This window comes from Loxodonta africana, chromosome X (genome assembly GCF_030014295.1).
Source record: "Loxodonta africana isolate mLoxAfr1 chromosome X, mLoxAfr1.hap2, whole genome shotgun sequence".
NCBI classification, from domain to species: domain Eukaryota; kingdom Metazoa; phylum Chordata; class Mammalia; order Proboscidea; family Elephantidae; genus Loxodonta; species Loxodonta africana.
The window spans coordinates 128,222,456-128,243,123 of NC_087369.1; the positions used below are offsets into that span (position 1 = coordinate 128,222,456).

The window sequence follows — 20,668 nt, forward strand, 5'->3', positions numbered from 1 at the left end:
AACTGAAAATACAAACATTCATTTTGCCCCTTTTAATAATGACCCAAAAGCAACATCTCATCCCTGGCCCCTTTCTCACTGGAGAAAATAGCATGACTGTTCATTTTTCCTCTCAATCACATTGCATGGGTTCCATAGGAGCGTCATGAACTTGTCATCTATAAGGCAGAATCCAAGTGCCTTACCGTGGTATGCAGTCTAACTGGATGTACAATAACTATTCAGTAATTCAAGTTAGTATTCAATCCAGCACAAGATTGTGTGATATAGACATAAGTGCTGTTTATACAACTTCTGAGATAGGAAAAGAGTTCAAGAGGGAAATAGTCTGGAGATGTTGATTTTGGAATCCCCAGCATAGAGGTAAAAGTTGACACTCTGGGGGTTATTGCTTATGGAGTACTGAGTTTCGGTTTACAGTGATAGAAAAATCTCATTGATTAAGGGCAGGGTTGCACAGTCAATTAATGTAATTGCTGTCAATAAGTTGTACACCTGTAAAAAGTTTAATTGGCAAAAGTTCTGTGGCAGATGTATTTACAACAAAGACAAAAAAGAATGAAGAGGTACTGAGGCTACTTATGTACAACCAAACATCTCCTAGGATTTGATTCCTTGGTTTGGAGGGTTAGGGTCATGGTTTCATGGTACATCCCAGTTAATTGGGCCAATATTTAGTGTTTCTATTCTACTTCCTGGTTCCTTGCATCACACCTGGGGTCTTAAATGCTTGCAAGCAGCCATCCGAGGCACATCAATTGGTCTCTAGTCATCTGGAACAACATTGGAAGGAGAGTCAAGAATAGGAGGAGGAAATGGAATGTGTTGGTAATTGCCACCATGAACAACCTGCCTCCTTTGCCATGAGCCCAGAAGAACTGGATGCTTCTTAGCTACCATTACAGAACATTTTGATCAATGATTCTGTAGAAGAATCCTGATCAAAAGAAGGAAAAGACAGAAGAGAATTTCAAATTCTCGTGGACTCCAGACTTCCTGGAGCCATGGAGGCTACAAGAACTTCTGAAACTACTGTTCTGAGATAACCTTTAAACCTTAAACCAAAAATATCCCCTGGAGTCTTCTTAAAACCAAACAACATTTTTGCTTAACTAGTAAAGAATGTCTGCCTTGAGCATTGTGCTCTTTTAAGATCTGTCTCTATGGGATCAAATTGACAACAGCAACTACTCAAAAGATTAGATAGGAACAGATAGGAATGTTAGGGGACAGTGAGTTGAAGTTAATGGGGGAGGAGCAACTCAGGAAACGGGGGTGAGAATGGTTGCACATCTGAAAGAATGTAATCAGTGTCACTGAATTGTACATGTAGAAACTGTTGAATTGGTGTTTTACTGTGTATATACTCATCGACAACTACAATAAAATAAATAATTTTTTAAAAAGTTGACACCCTGATGGAGAAGTACTGAGGGTTGAGGACTGAGACTGGGTGATTGCACACAAAAAGCTAGCCAAAGAGTTAGAGACAAGGATGGTCAGAAGTTACAGAACCAGAATATAATATCATCTCATATAAACAGTATCCAAGAGAATTCCCAGAGAAGGGGATCACTGCTGGCAAATAAGTTGAGAGTTGTGAAGAATAAATAAAAACCAGTGCATTTAGCTGGAAAGAAGCTTAATTTCTAGATGAGGTGGAAAACTATAGCCCATGAGCCAAATCTAGCCCACCACCTGTTTTTATAAATAAAATTTTATTAGAACACAGTCACACCTGTTTGTTTAGTTTACAAATTGTCTGTGTCTGTTTCCGAGCTACAATGGCAGAAATGTTGCAACAGAAACTATATGGCCTGCAAAGCCTAAAAGATTTACTATCTGACCCTTTATAGAAAAAGTGTACAGCTCTTGATCTCTATGAATCACAAAATATTCAACTCATGTGTTGAGATCCTGGGAAATAGCAAAGAAAACTGGTACAACATTAGCTAAAAAGCTGAACTGGTTTCAATTCAGAATTATTCCCAAGATGATGATACAGCCAAAGAAGCATAATCTAGTTGGTGACCAAGTTCTATCAAGTCTTCATGATATCACTTCCTTTTTGCTGGTACTGTCACTACCCTACACTATGGCAGTAGCCTTCTCACTGGTCAGAGGAGGGTCTCATTCCCTCCTCTCAATTTTTCTAGCTCTTAATACCTTGTCTGGGAACCCCAAAATATCAAGGCTACCCACAGCCCCATACTCCCTCTTCAGCTGGTCTTTAGTGGTCTTTATGTGGAGACCATTGCCCTATCCTAGGGAGACTGCCCCCACTGCCGACTTCAATCCGACCCAAACTTATTTTCAAGCTGTGCTTTTGAAATTATAGTACACATAGTGGGAAGGTTTCTTGAAAAGGTGCTGATTTTTTTTTTTTAAGAACAGAGGAAGAGGGAAAGCTTCCTAACTCATTCTGTAAGGAGGTTATTTCTCTGACACCCTGATATTAGACAAAAACATCACAAACAAAGAAAACCACTAATTAATACCGTATTTTTTAAAATAATTTTTATTGTGCTTCAAGTGAAAGTTTACAAATCAAGTCAGTCTCTCACGCAAAAACCCATATGCACCTTGCTACACACTCCCAATTACTCTCCCCATGATGAGACAGCCCGCTCTCTCCCCCCACTCTCTCCTTTCATGTCCATTTCGCCAGCTTCTAACCCCCTCTACACTCTCATCTCCCCTCCAGGCAGGAAATGCCAACATAGTCACAAGTGTCCACCTGATCCAAGAAGCTCACTCCTCACCAGCATCCCTCTCCAACCCATTGTCCACTCCAATCCATGTCTGAAGAGTTGGCTTCAGGAACAGTTCCTGTCCTGGGCCAACAGAAGGTCTGGGGGCCATGACCAGCGGGGTCCTTCCAGTCTCAGCCAGACCATTAAGCCTGGTCTTTTTAGGAGAATTTGGGTTCTGGGTCCTACTGCTCTCCTGCTCCCTCAGGGGATCTCTGTTGTGTTCCCTGTCAGGGCAGTCATCGGTTGTAGCCGGGCACCATCTAGTTCTTCTGGTCTCAGGATAATGTAGTCGCTGGTTCATGTGGCCCTTTCTGTCTTTTGGGCTCATAATCACCTTGTGTCCTTGGTGTTCTTCATTTTCCTTTGATCCAGGTGGGTTGAGACCAATTGATGCACCTTAGATGGCTGCTTGCTAGCATTTAAGACCCCAGATGCCACTCTTCAAAGTGGGATGCAGAATGTTTTGTTATTAGGTTTTATTATGCCAATTGACTTAGACATCCCCTGAACCCATGGTCCCCAGACCCCTGCCCCTGCTACGCCTGCCTTCAAAGCATTCAGTTTATTCAGGAAACTTCTTTGCTTTTGGTTTAGTCCAATTGTGCTAACCTCCCCTGTATTGTGTGCTGTCTTTCCCTTCACCTAAAGTAGTTCTTATCTACTATCTAATTAGTGAATGCCCCTCTCCCACCCTCCCTCCCTCCCCCCTCTCGTAACCACAAAAGAATGTTTTCTTCTCAGTTTAAACTATTTCTCAACTTCTTATAATAGTGGTCTTATACAATATTTGGCCTTTTGCAACTGACTGATTTCACTCAGCATAATGCCTTCCATGTTCCTCCATGTTATGAAATGTTTCACAGATTCCTCACTGTTCTTTATCGATGCGTAATATTCCATTGTGTGAACATACCATGATTTATTTATCCATTCTTCCATTGATGGACACCTTGGCTGCTTCCATCTTTTTGCTATTGTGAACAGTGCTGCAGTGAACATGGGTGTGCATACATCTGTTCATGTAAAGGCTCTTATTTCTCTAGGATATATTCCAAGAGGTGGGATTGCTGGATCGTATGGTAGTTCTATTTCTAGCTTTTAGCTTTTTAAGGAAGCGCCAAATCGATTTCCAAAGTGGTTGTACCATTTGACATTCCCACTAGCAGTATATAAGGGTTCCAATCTCTCCACAGCCTCTCCAACATTTATTATTTTGTGTTTTTTTTTTCTGGATTAATGCCAGCCTTGTTGGAGTGAGATGAAATCTCATTGTAGTTTTTGATCCACATTTCTCTAATGGCTAATGATTGTGAACATTTCCTCATATATCTGTTAGCTACCTGAATGTCTTCTTTAGTGAAGTGTCTATTCATATCTTTTGCCCATTTTTTAATTGGGTTATTTGTCTTTTTGCAGTTGAGTTTTTGCAGTATCATGTAGATTTTAGAGATCAGGCACTGATCAGAAATGTCATAGCTAAAAACTTTTTCCCAGTCTGCAGGTAGTTTTTTTATTCTTTTGGTGAAGTCTTTGGATGAGCATAGGTGTTTGATTTTTAGGAACTCCCAGTTATCTAGTTTTTCTTCTACATTCTTTATAATGTTTTATATACTGTTTATGCCATGTATTAGGGCTCCTAACATTCTCCCTATTTTTTCTTCCATGATCTTTATCATTTTAGATTTTGTATTTAGGTCTTTGATCCATTTTGAGTTCGTTTTTGTGCATGGAGTGAGGTATGCGTCTTGTTTCATTTCTTTGCAAATGGATATCCAGTTATGCCAGCACCATTTCTTAAAAAGACTATCTTTTCCCCATTTAACTGTTTTGGGGCCTTTGTCAAATATCAACTGCTCATATGTGGATGGATTTATGTCTGGATTCTCAATTCTGTTCCATTGGTCTATGTATCTGTTGTTGTACCAGTACCAGGCTGTTTTGACTACTGTGGTGGTATAATAGGTTCTAAAATCAGGTAAAGTAAGGCCTCCCACTTTGTTCTTCTTTTTCAGTAATGCCTTATATATCCGGGGCCTCTTTCCCTTCCATATGAAATTGATTTGTTTCTCCATCTCATTAAAGAATGTCCTTGGGATTTGGATCGGAATTGCATTAAATGTATAGATCGCTTTTGGTAGAATAGACATTTTTATAATGTTAAGTCTTCCTATCCACGAGCAAGGTATGTTCTTCCACTTATGTAAGTCTCTTTTGGTTTGTTACAGAAGTGTACTGTAGTTTTCTTTGTATAAGTCTTTTACATCTCTGGTAAGATTTATTCCTAAGTATTTTATCTTCTTGGGGGCTACTGTAAATGGCATTGATTTGGTGATTTCCTCTTCGATGTTGTTTTTGTTGGTGTAGAGGAATCCAACTGATTTTTGTATGTTTATTTTGTATCCCGATACTCTGCTGAACTCTTCTATTCGTTTCAGTAGTTTTCTGGAGGATTCCTTAGGGTTTTCTGTGTATAAGATCATGTCATCTGCAAATAGAGATACTTTGACTTCTTCCTTGCCAATCTGGATGCCTTTTATTTCTTTATCTAGCCTAATTGCTCTGGCTAGGACTTCCAGCACAATGTTGAATAAGAGTGGTGATAAAGGGCATCCCTGTCTGGTTCCCGATCTCAGTGGGAATGCTCTCAGGCTCTCTCCATTTAGGGTGATGTTGGCTGTTGGCTTTGTATAAATGCCCTTTATTATGTTGAGGAATTTTCCTTCTATTCCTATTTTGCTGAGAGTTTTTATCATGAATGAGTGTTGAACTTTGTCAAATGCCTTTTCTGCATCAATTGATAAAATCGTGTGATTCTTGTCTTTTATTTATGTGGTGGATTACATTAATTGTTTTTCTAATGTTGAACCAACCTTGCATACCTGGTATGAATCCCACTTGGTCATGGTGAATTATTTTTTTCAATATGTTGTTGAATTCTATTGGCTAGAATTTTGTTGAGGATTTTTACATCTAACATTCATGAGGGATATTGGTCTGTAATTTTCTTTTCTTGTGGTGTCTTTACCTGGTTTTGGTATCAGGGATATGGTGGCTTCATATAATGAGTTTGGTAGTATTCCATCCTTTTCTGTGCTCTGAAATACCTTTAGTAGTAGTGGTGTTAACTCTTCTCTGAAAGTTTGGTAGAACTCTGCAGTGAAGACGTCCGGACCAGGGCTTTTTTTTGTTGGGAGTTTTTTGATTACCTTTTCAATCTCTTCTTTTGTTATGGGTCTATTTAGTTGTTCTACCTCTGTTTGTGTTAGTTTAGGTAGGTAGTATGTTTCTAGGAATTCATCCATTTCTTCTAGGTTTTCAAATTTGTTGGAGTATAGTTTTTCATAGTAATGATATGATTCTTTTAATTTCAGTTGGGTCTGTTGTAATATCACCCATCTCCTTTCTTATTCGGGTTATTTACTTCCTCTCCTGTTTTCCTTTTGTCAGGTTGGCCAGTGGTTTATCAATTTTTTAGATTTTTCATAAAACCAGCATTTGGTCTTGTTATTTCTTAATACCATATTTTTACACAAACAACCTATATATGCCTTCTACGTTTTTTTGCCCTCCCCCCCACACAGGTATTTTTATAAACACGCTATGCTATTTTTTTTTTTTGCGGCAGCAGCAGCATGTAAAAAAAATTGTCATAGCAGCATTTATGAAAATACGTCACAGGGAGGGTGCAAGTTGGCAAACAAACGTAGAAAACATGCATTATTTCCATAAAAATACAGTATATCTCATGATGCAAAAATTATTTTTTTAACAAAGGTTCTGATACTTTTGTTATATCATTTTTTATATATATCAGAGAAACAGTCAACCAGTTAACCCCAGGGTTAATCCCAGGGTCAGGAACAGAAGCCAACAGAGTATTCTAATATTTCCCAAAGTGAATTAAAAAAAAAAAAAACACTATTACTATGAGATGTTCAGTGAAAATAGACTTTTTTTGGTCAAATAAATTTGGGATACTAAAGCCCTCCCTTGAAGTTTCACAGTGCACATTGCTATATTAAAGAGTCTGAGAATTCCCGTAGTAAAAATATCTGCATAGCTGTTTCACAAACTTATTTGACCAAGGAACTCTTTTTTTTTTTTTTTTTTTTTATAAGGAACACCAAATAGCATTTCTAGGACACTTTGGGGAATAGAGGAAAAGGGGAGAGCATGAAAATCTGTGAATGGCTGCAGATCAGAAAGACTTTTTGGCCCAGAAGGCACAGTTAACACTTGATTCCATGGAATGGCCTCTATGTCCAGGGAGCAATTCTGGGTTTTGTAGGGGGGTAGAGAAATGAACAAGAGCTAGTTCTTGCGCTGAAGAAACTTACCATCAAGAATGTTTCAGAATTGACCACATAAACCAGAGACTACCTTAGCCTGAGACCAGAAGAACTAGATGGTGCCCAGCTACAACCGATGAGTGCCCTGACAGGGAACACAGCAGAAAACCCCCAAGGGAGCAGGAGAACAGTGGGATGCAGACCCCAAATTCTCGTAAAAAGACCAGACTTAATGATCTGACTAAGACTAGAAGGACCCCAGTGGTTATGGCTCCCAGACCTTCTGTTGGCCCAGGACAGGAACCATTCCCAAAGCCAACTCTTCAGACAGGGCTTGGACTGGACAATGGGTTGGAGAGGGACACTGGTGAGGAGTGAGCTTCTTGGATCAGGTGGACACTTGTGACTATGTTGGCATCTCCTGCCTGGAGGGGAGATGAGAGGGTAGAGGGGGTTAGAAGCTGGCGAAACGGACACGAAAAGAGAGAGTGGAGGGAGAGAGCAGGCTGTTTCACTAGGGGGAGAGCAATTGGGAGTATGTAGCAAGGTGTATATAACTTTTTGTGTGAGAGACTGACTTGATTTGTAAGTTTTCACTTAAAGCACAATAAAAATTAAAAAAAAAAAGAATGTTCCAGAATTGTACATGTAGAAATTGTTGCATTGGTGTATGTTCTGCTGTATATATTCTCAACAACAACAAAAATAAATTATGTAAAAAAGAAACAAACTCTAAGTTCATACTAGAAGCTGTGTTTTAAGGTAAATTGTTATTATATAAACAGAAGTTCTATCCTCTGGGAAACAATTTTGACTCCCTGAAGTGTTACCCTGATCTGCAAATCATATATTAAATAAACTTCAATCAATTTCTTAACAAACAAAAAGTGTATTGCCCTGAGATAATCTTTAAACTTGAAACCAAAAATGTCCCCTGAAAGCCTTCTTCAAACCAAACAATAGTTTAGCTTAACTAGTAAAGAATATCTGCCTTGAGCGTTACGTTCTATTAAAAACCATATGGGATTAAAGTGACAACAGCAACCTGAAAGCTTAGATAGGAAATTTAGGAGGCAGTGAGTTTATATTAATGGGGGAAGAACAATTTAGAAAAGGAGGGTGAGAATGGTCGTACAACTTGAAGAATATAATCAACGTCACTGAATTGTACATGTAGAAACAGTTGAATTGGTGTATGTTTTGCTATGTATATTCTCAGCAACAACAAAATAAAATAAATAAAGAGTGTTCCAGGCTGTTCCTTAGTCTAGCCTAGGCTCCCAGCTTCACCCCAGCTCTCTCAGCTGGCCTGCATGCACATCTGCTAAGCCCTGACAAACACAAATACAGCCCCACAGCAGTCACAAGATGTTATGTAATTTTAGGTGTTTTCAGTAAAGGTGGTTCATTAAATGTGTAATTAAAGGTTGATTTAATTTTTATACTTGGGTAAGAGTTTACTATAAATAAATTCACAAATCAGAAGAAATTACTTGTCAGGCCATATGCCTCAAATTTTGAATCAGGAAGTATGGTTTCTATAACTATGCAAGTCATCTTTTCTTCACTACTGTCCTTCTGGAAATGCACCTGCCTCCCTCCCCCTTGTGTCCTCATGTTTCTTCCTCTCTTCTCCAGCCTCTGGTGCTGTTAATGGAGTGGCCAGAAGCCACCAACTTTGCCTGCCTGATTGCGGGATACTGCCGCCTCCTGCTGGATTCCAGGAAGATGGTCTTTTCTAGGCCTGCTAGCCAGCCTCTTCCACTTCCGATGATCAAAGCAGGTAGGGCTCAGCCTCTGTTTTCAGTGTGCCAGAAGCCCTTTGAACCCTGGAGAGATGGAGGGAGGAGCTCCTCTGCCTTAGTGCTCACCCCATTCTGACAGTGCCTGGTTTACCAGGAGCCAATGCTGTGCCACTGCATCCTACCTGGCCCAACCCAGCAGAAAAGTCAGCTGGCCTTCAGATGTGCCTGTTATGCAAAGGATGACTGTGACAACACATTGTGATTGAGTCAGTGAATGAACGTAAGATAAAAACAGGAAATGAGTGATAAATAGAGCCAATTCAATAATTTCATTGGCTCTAAGACAAAGCTTTATAGGTACAGTATCTAGGGTAGACCCATGGGTGTTCTTGCATAGTTGAATAGAGTTGAAAATAAAGTTTAAAACTTTCTTTTGTTCATCATAGGGAGATTGACAGAGCTGCTTGAAATAAGAGGCCATGGCAGGCTGCGGTAGGGAAGACTGCGCAGGGCCAGAGTACAGCCCAGCAGGAGGCTTGGAGATAGGAGGGGACGATCACAAAGAACAAGCTTAAACGCAGCCCCCAAACAGAAGGCTTCCCAGTTAGGCAACTCAGTGCAGCCACCCCTCAGAGCTTTCCTGGCGATGGCACAAACAGGGGCCTTGGGAAAAATCAGCCCAGTCCAGGCACTGCTGCCCAGAACTGAAACAGGAGGAAAAGAAGCAAGTACGCAAATAGTACCTAAGGCTCATGTATATGCAGTAAGTGCTGCCCCCACCCCAGCACCCAAACATGTTGGGTGAAGCTGAGACTTACTACCCCATAGTTGCCCTTCTCACTGAAAATTCTCAGTCTGCTTGCCCTTGCCACTTGACTATTTCTTCTCTCATCAAGACTGTCTTAGTATTCAGCATGGTCACATCTCATCTAGGTTGAGGTGTTTGAGAGCAGAACCATGCTCCTGAAGGATGGCCCAACACCCAGAGGGCCATTGTACCCCCACTTCCTCTCTCCTCGCAGTCTCTTCATTATGAACGCCTCAATGACAAACCCATGTTTACACCTCATAACATGTCCTACAGGAATTAAAAAGCAACCCACCTGTGTTTGGAAAAGGCTAGGTGGCCCGAGGCATATGAAGGAGGCTACGCATAGAGAAGCAAAGGAACTGACTTGGAATAGGAGAAAACCGGGGTTGGGGGGTGAGCGGGTGAGATGCTGCAGGTATTCAGGTGAATAGCTCTGAGGTAGCCAGCCATACTACAGAACCTAACGATGGCCAAATGTGAAGCCAACATTAGCATTATCAGTGCCTCCTGTGATTGGTCCACCTTTTTGTAATCACATCCAAGGAAATTATACTTTTACTGAGCAGGATAAAGAGGCAGAAGGGGAACAGGGAAGACAGAAGGAAGAGCCTGGAGCCCAGCCAAGAACCAAATGTGGAAGTGAGGGTTGTTTTGGGGATCCACTGTCAAAACGCACCAGAGATGACTCTGTACGCCCACCATGCCTGACAAAGGGTTTCTATCTTCACATCACAGACAGCACTAGAACAGTGCAGTCCCCTAAATATTATCCTAGCAGTGGGGACAGTGGCACCAAGTCAGGGACTCAGCCTCCCTAAATACATCCTATTTTGTTTTCCTGTTGCTTTTCCAAAGGAAAATCTATTTAACTGGATTCCCTTGGGGATGCTGCTGACTGGAAATGAGGTTTCTATCAATGCTAGGAATGTCTTTAGAGACCCTGTCCTGATTCCTGAGAGGCTCCTTGGGCCTGCAGATTAATGGGGACTTGGGCTGCTTTTAGCACAAGGACTCTGTGTCCATGCAGGAGCCAGATGGACCACTGTGCTGTCTCTGCTGTTTGTAGTGTTTCTCCACATTGATGTGTAAACAGCTCAAGAGTAGAAGGGCAGGAGAAAGTCTGCTGTTCCCTTCCCCATCTCTTTTGGCTAGAAAGGCAAGAACTTGAGCTTGACACCACCTTCCCAAGAGCTTGATTAGAGGTCTGGGCCCAGTTTCTTGGCCTTTTAGACTGGTGGCTGCTGGGTTGACAGCAGCCTCCAAGTGCTCTTGGTGGGTGGGGTGGGATGAGCTTCATCATCTTGCCTGTGATCATTTAGCTGCCACAGCAGCAGCAGAGCTCAGGGGCTGGTTTGCACATCTTAATCTCATGGCCCCTCAGAAGAAAAGGTGGAGAGCAAGCAGCACCACTGAGGAGACCTTACTTCAGGTTATAGTGAGGGGCTATTAGTTACTGGTCTTGCAGACCTTTAGAGCCAAGGTCCAAAACTGAGATTGGTTTCCTCTGTCTGTCCTCACTTTCATCCCAGAACAGAAGCCCCAGTATCAACTGTTGTTCTTTAGCAAAGGCCTACAGGAAACAGGCATCCTCCAGGGCCAAAGCTCCAGCCCACTCAGGGCTTGGTCTCTCTAAAAAGGGGGGGTCTCTGACTGGCTCCATATTCTTGTTCCACAGCAGCTGCTGGCTGCCAGCTAGCCCAAGTCAATACTCAACTACTGGGCCAAAAAAACAAATATATATATATACTGTTAAACCAGGAACTTCGAAAGAGAATGTTATCACCTCTCCTTCAAGGCCCAGAAAAAGAAAATGGGGAAATGGTAGGGAAGGGATTACCTCTTGGGCTTTATCAGTAGCTTCACCAAAGTAAGTATATCACTTATTCACTCAAAAAATATTCCTCAAGTACCCATTATGTGCCGTACACTGAGGATATAGCCGTGAATAATAGACATGGTCCTTACACTCATATACTTCACAATCTAGTGGGGGAAAACAGATAATTAAAGGGATAATGCCAATAGAGTATGGTAAGTACCTTTGTATTTACATCATGAGGTTTCAACAGGTACAACAGAATAGTACCTGCACCTGGGCTTGAGGGACATAGCTTAGACAAAGTCTCAGAACATGCCTATTTTCCATCTGTACTGCAAACCCATTGCTGTCAAGCTGATTCTGACTCATAGTGACTCTGTAGGACAGAGTAGAACTGCCCTGTAGCATTTCCAAGGCTATAAATCTATACGGACGTAGACTGCCATATCTTTCTCCCACAGAGTGGCTGGTGGGTTCGAACCACGGACCTTTTGTTCAGCAGCCAAGCACCTAACCACTGTACCAACAGGCAGTTGCTCTGTCTCTCTAGTCCTGAGCTCCCTGTATCTGAGGGAATCCAGGAAAATAAGACTTTGGGGCCCTAGTTTCTCAGCCGGAGGAACTAGCTCTACATTTTCCGCTGTGATTAGAAAGCAGTGTGATTGGTGAACTGAATATTTTGGCTAATGGCTACTATATATCCCACACATGACCTACTAATTTTCCTGTAGTTAAAACTCAGTAACATGCACAGAGTACTAAAGCTAGACTGGATATAAGAGACGCTTTTGTTGATGGTTCAGAAAGAACCCAAGGTTCTCGCAAGGCCGCTGGGTCATCATTATGACCAGTAACACCCATTGGACTGTAGAATACAACAGGACCAAGTCATAGAGTCATAGAGTTGCATTGATGCCATGTTGACTGTATGTATGTATGTGTGTGTGTGTGTGTGTGTGTGTGTATATATATACACACACACATATATATATGCATATGCTTTTGAACATAACTCCAGTTGGACACCATTCTGTTCCTTGCAAACATTTTTAAGAAAGTCTTCTGAGTGGCTGAGTACAGAGGGATAAACTGGAGCATCCCCCTTGGGGGAAACTGATGAGGAATTTACAGCAGATTTGCAAATGGGGAGGCACGCTGTCCCAGCCATCAGCCGACTGCACCTGGCTTTACTGGCACTTCTAACCTTCTGTCTGGAGGAGATTTGGGCTTCTCTAGGCACATTTTCTCCTCTGTACAGCCTCGTGCTGCTCCTCTGATCTGGAAGTCCCAGTACCAAGTGATGGGCTGTTGCATCACCTGGCCTTGACAGCCTAGTACTGGGAGATGTTTCCATCTTGCAGGGAGGGAAGCCACCTTTCGACCTCCAGCCCTTGTCTGAGAACAGTCATCACCTGCTTATTGAACATGCCCCTGAGTGCCAGCCCCCGATGGAAGCTTACTGCCAGGCTGGCTACCCCGATTGTTCAGCTGTCTCAAAGGTAGTTAGCACCTGCTGCATCCCCAGGAGCTGTGGACAATGCCTTGGGATAGAGATACCTCCTGAAATGACAGTTCATACTCCTGACTTGGTGCTCCCCGAGAGTGCTACTTCCCTAAGTCTCAGAGGCCTGGGTGGGGGGTTATTAGATAATATTCCCCCCAACTGATGCAGAGTTTGCTAATATAGTCACTAAGGCCCAAAATGAACTCACTCAATGTAATTATATTGAATCTATAGTTAGAGGGAAAACATGGTCTACGGAAAACAGCAAGAGCTTGGGATCTGAAGTCAGAGAGACTTGGGTTCCCACCCCGCTCTGCCACGTCTTAGCTGTGTGATCATAGGTAAGGCCCATAAACTTTGAGTCTGTTTCCTTGTCCGTAGACTGAGGATAATAATTCGTGAGGTATTTGAGGGGATTATGTGAGATAAACTACATGAGGTCCTTTCACAGCGCATAGCACATTTTAGCTCTTTTTATAAGTAGTGTCCAGCTCTGTGCTTTTTTAATAAACAGGTTTATTTAAATATAATGCCCAAACTATAAAATTCACCCATTTAAAGTGTGCAATTCAATGTTGTTTTTTAAGTATATTTAGTGTTGTTTTTTTAGTATGTTTAGTATATTCACAAAATTCCACAACCACCACCACAATCCAATTTTAGAATATTTTTACCCCTGTACCCATTAGCAGCTATTCCCCATTTTCCTCCTAATTACCACCCAACCCTAAGCAGCCACTAATCTACTTTATGTCTCTGTAATTTTACCTGTTCTGGGCATTTTGTATAAATGGAATCATATAATATATGGTTATTTGTCTGTTTTTTTTTTTTTTTTCACTTAGCATAGTGTTTTGAAGGGTTATCCATATTGTAGCATATATCAGTGCTTCATTTCTTTTTATGGCCAAATAATGTTCCCATTGTATGGATATACCACATTTTCTTTATCCATTCATCAGCTGATGGACTTTTGGAATGTTTCCACCTTTTGGCTATTATGAACAATAATGTTATAAGCGTTCATGTACAAGTTTTTGAGCGGAAATGTTTTCATTTCCCTTGTGTAGATACCTAGGAGTGGAATTTCTGGTTCAAATGGTAACCCCATGTTTAACTTTTTGAGGAACTGCCAAACTCTTTTCCAAAATGACTGCACCATTTTACATTCTCACCAACAATGTACAAGAATTCCAGTTTCTCCACATCTTCACCAGTACTTGTTATTGTCTGTCTTTTTTATTATAGCCATTATAGTAGGTGTGGAGTGGTATCTCATGGTTTTGATTTACAATTTTCTGATGGCAAATGATATTGAGCATCTTTCCATGTGCTTATTGGCCATTTGCATATCTTCTTTGGTGAAGTGTCAATTCAAATCCTTTGCTCATTTTTAAATTGGGCTATTTGACCATAAATGTGAATGTTTATTTCTGGATACTCAATTCTATTCCATTTATCTATATGTCTGTCCTTATGCCAGTATCACACTATCTTGATTGCCATTGCTTTATAGTAAGTTTTGAACTCAGGAAGTGTGAGTCCTCTTACTTTGCTATTCTTTTTCAAGATTGTTTAGTTTATTCTGGAAGTACATTAGCATTTCCTTCCTTGCAACTCCATATGAATTTAAGAATCATCAGCTTGTCAATTTCTACAAACAAGTCACCTGGGATTCTAATAGGATCTGTGTCAAATCCTTAGATCAGTTCGGGAAGTATTGCCATCTAAGACTTCCAGTCCATGAACATAGAATTGTCTTTCCATTTATTTAAATGTTCTTTAATTTCTTACACAAATATTTTGTCATTTTCAGTGTACAAATCTTATACTTTTATTAAATTTATGCCTAAGTATTTAATTCTTTTCGATGTTATTATAAATAGAATTGTCTTCCTAATTTTATTTTCAAATTGTTCATTGCTAGTGTATAAAAGTACAGTTGATTTGTGTGCATTGATCTTGTATTCTGCAACCTTGCTGCACTTATTTAGTAGTTCTAATAATTTTTTAGTGGATTCTTTGGAATTTTCTATATACAAGATCATGTTACCTGCAGAGAGAGTCTTACTTCTTCCTTTCCAATCTGGATGCCTTTTATTTATTTTTCTTGCCTAATTGCCCTGTCTAGAATATCCAGTCCAATGTTGAATAGGAATGGGGAGAGCAGACCTCCGTGACTTTTTCCTGATTTTAGGGGGAGAGCTTTTAGTCTTTCACCAAGTATGATGTTAGCTGTGGGTTTTTTGTAGGTGCTCTTTATCAGGTTGAGGAAGTTCCCTTCTATTCCTAGTTTGTTGACTTGTATCGTGAAAGGGTGTTGGATGTTGTCAAATACTTTTTCTGCACCTATTGGGAGATCATGTGGTTTTTGTCTTTTATTCTATTAACATGGTGTATTACATTAGTTGATTTTTGGGTGCTAAATCAACCTTGCATTCCTGAGATAAGTCATGGTATATAATTATTTTTATACGTTGCTTGATTGAATTTGCTAGTATTTTGTTGAGAAATTTTGTATCTGTATTCATAAAGGATATTGGTCTGTAGTGTTCTTGTGGCATATTTGTCTGGTTTTAATATCAAGGTAGTACTGGCCTCATAGAATGAGTTGAGAAGTGTTCCCTCATCTTCTGTTATTTGGAAGATTTTGTGAAAGATTGGTATAAGTTCTTCTTTTAAAGTGTTTGGTAGAAATCACCAGTGAAGCCATCTGGGCCTGGGCTTTTTTATGGGAAGATTTTAAATTACTAATTCAATTTCTTTACCAGTTATTGGTCTATCCAAATTTTCCATTTCTTCTTGAGTCAATTTTGGTAGATTGTGTCTTTCTTGGAATCTGTTCATTTCATCTAAGTTTTCTATTTTGTTGGCATGAACTTATTAATAGTATTCCCTTATAATGGTTCCCATATCTATAGAGTCCATTGTGATACCCTTCTTTAACTCCTAATTTTAGTAATTTGATTCCTCTCTTTTCTACTTGTTCAGTCTACCGAAACCAACCAACCAAACCCAGTGCTGTCGAGTCAATTCCGACTCATAGCAACCCTATAGGACAGAGTAGAACTGCCCCATAGAGTTTCCAAGGAGCGCCTGGTGGATTCGAACTACTGACCCTTTGGTTAGCAGCCATAGCACTTAACTAGTACGCCACCAGGGTTTCCAATCTACCTAAAGGTTTGTCAATTTTGCTGTTCTTTTCAAAGAATCAACTTTTAGTTTCATTGATTTTTTATATTGTTTTTCTACCCTTTATACTTTACTATTTCCTTTCTTCTGCTTGCCTTGAGTTTAATTTGCTCTTCTTTTTGTAGATACTTAAGATGGAAGGTTAGGTTATGAATTTGAGATCTTTCTCCTTTGTTAATGTAGGTTTGTACAGCTATAAATTTCCCTCTAAGCACTACTTTAGCTGTATTCCATAAGTTTTGGTATGTGTGTTTTTATTTTCATTCATCCCAAAGTATTTTCTAATTTCCCTTGTCATTTCTTCTTTGATCCATTGGTTATTTAAGAGTGTACTGTTTAATTTCTACATATTTGTGTATTTCCCAAATTTCCTTTTGTTACTAATTTCTAATTTAATTCCATTGTGATCAGAAAACATAGTTTGCTCTTCTTTTTCTAGTTTTTCAAGGTGTAAATTTAGGTTATAGGTTTGACATCTTTCTTCTTTTGTAATGTAGGCATTTACAGCTATAAATCTCGCTCTGAGCACTGCATCCATAAGTTTTAGTATGTTGTGTTTTCATTTTCATTCATCTGTATTTTCTAATTCCTTTTGTGACTCTTTTAACTTCTTTAACAGTGTATTGTTTAATTTCCACATATTTGTGAAACTTCCAGTTTTTCTTCTGTTACTGATTTCTATTTTCTTTCCATTGTAGTCAGAAAAAATCATTTTACAATTTCAGTCTTTTTTAAATTTATTGAGACTTGTTTTGTGACCTAACATATGGTCTGTCCTAGAAATGTTTCATGTGTGCTTGAGAAGAATGCTGCTATTTGGTGGAGTGTTCTATAAATTTCTCCTAGGTCTAGTTGGTTTATAAAATGTTGTTCAAGTCTTCTGTTTCCTCACTGATCCTTTTTGCCCAATTGTTCTATCCATTATTGAATGTGGAGTATTGAAGTCTCCAAGTATTGCTATTGAGATGTCTATTTCTCCCTTCAATCCTGTCCATTTTTGGTTCATGTATTTTGGAGTTCTATTGTTTTTTTTTTTGTTGTTGTTGTTGTTTTTATTGTTAGGTGCCAGTACTGTGCTTTTCTGATGCCTCTAAATTCTAGTGAAAGGCAACACTGACACACTGACCTTGCTGAACTGGAATTTGAAAGATATTTTGAAGTTTTGTTTTCCAGCATCTTGACCACCATGTTAAGCTAATGAGTAATGGGTTTTGAAGTCACTCAGACCTGAGCTCAAATTCAGACTCTGCTACTTATGACCTATATCGGTCACAAAGCCATCTGGATCAGTTTCTTCCTCTGTAAAATGGGACAATGTTAGTACCTACCTCATTGGGTTGTTGTGAGGATTACATGGGATCGTGTGTAATGATCTTAGCCTAAGTTAGTATTTGCTTGCCATCTGTCTGCCTGTCTGCTAATAGCAAAGTGAGTTGGCATTTTCTGCATATTTTCTCATAGATAATATAGGGAGGGGATCCCAAAACAGAACGAGAGAGAGAAGCCATTCAGAGATAAAGCATTTGCCTAAAGACAATTCTAAGAACATTTTACCACATGCATGTGTAGCAGACAGAGCTGGCCCTGCATGAATGCAAAGAAGCCCATCACTTTACTGATACGATTTGAGGAATTATAAGACTACTCTCCCGACTCTCTTCCCCCATATCTCATGGCATATCATGGCATATCTCCCATACACTTCATACGTACTAGTGCCTAGAATTCTACTAAAAAATGAAACAGCTGCCATCGAGTTGATTCTGACTCGTGGCGACCCTATGTGTGTCATAGTAGAACTGTGCTCCATGGGGTTTTCAATGGCTGTGATCTTTCAGAAGTAGATTGCCAGGCCTTTCTTCCAAGGCACCTCTGGGTAGACTCTAACTGCCAACCTTTTGGTTTGTAGGGAATGCTTAACTATTTGTATCACCCAGCATTAGTACTTGTCAGATTTATTTCCTTCTTCTAGAAGAGGTTCAAGAAAACACTAAAGCATTGGATATTTGAAGATTGGAAAGACTCTGAAAAGGATGAGGGCGAGGGCAGGGACAGTTTCAAAGGGGGCATAAAATAAATCTCACCTTTTTCAGTATGCATACAGCTGACTCTCAGACCAGACATACCCATGCAAGAGTCCAGCTGGGCCCAGATTCCAAAGTGTTCACCCCCACCCTACTTCACTGCATGCCTTTTCCCATTTCAGAGGTGAATGGGGCTACTAGTAGCACAGTCCATTATATTCTACTCACTCTGCTTCCAGGGTCAGCACTGACATAACTCATCAACTCCCATTCCCCTAATCACCAGCAGCCAGGTAATGCTTGGTCTTGGTACCTGCCACCCAGTTGTGCTGCAGAGACATGGGCCAGAGATGCCAAGGGAGTTCTGCCACAATCCTCAGCACCAGGGCTCATCTATTGATTCTCTTTCTGAGTTTAGATTACATGCACAGCGCCCACCGCCCTGTCACTGGGGGCCACCTGGGGAAAAAGGAGAGTAGTTATTTGGGCAGCGTGGCCACCAGCCCCAGGAGGTCGAGCCACTGTACGCCCCCGCCTGCCGACTCTGAGCTTGTCAGCTTCTGCTACCTCCATATGCGCGAACAAAGGAAGGAGCAGGAAAGCCGGATGGATGTCAACGAGAACCTAATCTTCTTTGAGGAGACCAGGCCCCGGACCAAGTCTGACCCCACATCCAAAAGCTCTGGCCAAGGCTATGAGGTGATCCCAGATGACTTTGACGTAGCCAGCCTAGACCACGAGCCTTGTGCCAGCAGGGCCAGGTCCTATACCTTGGACAATTCCCTTGGGGCTGAATCCCTGAATTTCTACTGTGACTCTTGCAAAGCCAAACTCCAGGAGCAGCTGGGCCCTCGCAAAGGTGGAAGGCCTGGCTCTTGTCGTGACAATATGGTAGACTTAATGTCCCTCCCACCTCCTGGGAGTGAGGAGGAGGAGGAGGAGGAAGATGAGAGCACTTCTCTGCTGCCTGCCATTGCTGCCCCACCCCCTGGTTTCCGAGACAACAGTTCTGACGAGGATGACACCAAGCGCCGGGCCGTCCAGAGCCAAGAACAAGGACGCCACCTGCGTGGGCTCCTGTACGATGAGATTCCAGTGACACTGATTGACAGCGTGCAGACCCGGACAGTCCGAGATCATGCCCAGGAGCTAGATGATGCCTTGGTGTCTACTCTGCAGGCTCTGGAAGCCCTGGCTGCTTCAGAGGATGGACCACACCCCCCACCCCCACAGACTGCAGGTAATGGCCAATTCCTCCTCCCTCTTGCCTCCCCTCCCCTCTCCTGGCCAGGCAGGGCCAGCAGGTGACATTGCTTCTTCCCAAGTAGATGTCAAAGTCACCCTTGTATGTCAGGGCAGTGGATGGGCCAGAGGTAGTTCAGATAGGGTCAAGGGGGCAGTGATCCTGCAGCAGTGATTGGCTGCTCAGCTCTAGCTAGAGCTCTGCTCTCACCATTCTGTCTCTTTGGAAATGCCTAACAGATGGACCTCAGGGATTGGGGCCATGACAGCTACGGAGCCAGGCAAGGATGGAGGATCAGAGAAAAATTGTGAGAGATATAGAAGACGGGCAAAGATCATCCAATATGCATATGATTGGAAGAAAACCAAAACAACCAACTAACCACCTAGAGACCTGGGATCAGGGGAGTCAAGAGTCATCACTGCTCAGGGCTGAGGTCTTATCCTGCCTAAGAGCATGGGCTCTGAGTCAAAAACATCCAAGTCTTGGCCTCTTGACTCACTTGCAGTGTGACCTTTGGCAAGGCACTTGCCCTCATTGCGCCTCAGTTTTGTCATCTTAAACGGAGTTGATGATAGTCATATCACATAGGGTTGTGATGATTAAATGAGATCATTCATGCAAACCACTGCTTATACTAAGCACATGGTAAGGACTCAGTAAGTTGTAGCTGTCATTATTAATGATTATTTGGTAGGAGAATCATGCAACATGCATGCTATTCCTTGATATATATACATACATACATCTTGTGGACAAACACACATGTCCTACATATACCTATAGTCGCACATACCTACCTCCATACATGTACACCTGAAAACAAAGAGGAAGAGATCAATGACATAGAAACAAAAGATAAATATGGAGGAATAAGGAATATGAGAAAGCACATGAGGTGGCAGGAAGAGAGGGTAAAGAGACTGGGGTCTGAGGGAGCCTGGCTGACCAGGGAGAGTACCAATTCCTGGCTTTTCTGGGTGTGAGGGTCCTGCCACCCTATTGTGCACATGAGCATCATCCTTGGCATTGGAACCCACCCCACATGTTTGGCCCTAGGTCTGGCATTTCTCTCTGCTCCAAGTCTGGAGCTCCAAGCACTAGTTGCTCCCAGGCTTGAGGCAGCCAGAGAGAGAACAAGCTAAGCTAAATGGCCTCAGCTGCAAGGACGGTAAGCAAGTTTGTCCAGATGAGGAGGGATACGGAGGGGCCTTTCTTTGCCAGCCCTCTTCAGGGCAATTAACAAAAAATTTCCTAGCTGTTGAATCTAAAAATAGTGTTGATTAGC

At 41.4% G+C, this 20,668-nt stretch overlaps 1 protein-coding gene across 1 annotated transcript in view; it reads left to right on the top strand.

The window, feature by feature from the left end:
- Positions 1 to 20,668, top strand: part of FRMPD3 (FERM and PDZ domain containing 3) — a 93,544-nt gene that overhangs the window by 68,714 nt on the left and 4,162 nt on the right. Inside the window, 2 exon segments of the mRNA XM_064278661.1 lie at positions 8,681 to 8,825; positions 18,556 to 19,377. Of these exon segments, the coding sequence (XP_064134731.1) occupies positions 8,681 to 8,825; positions 18,556 to 19,377 (967 nt within the window).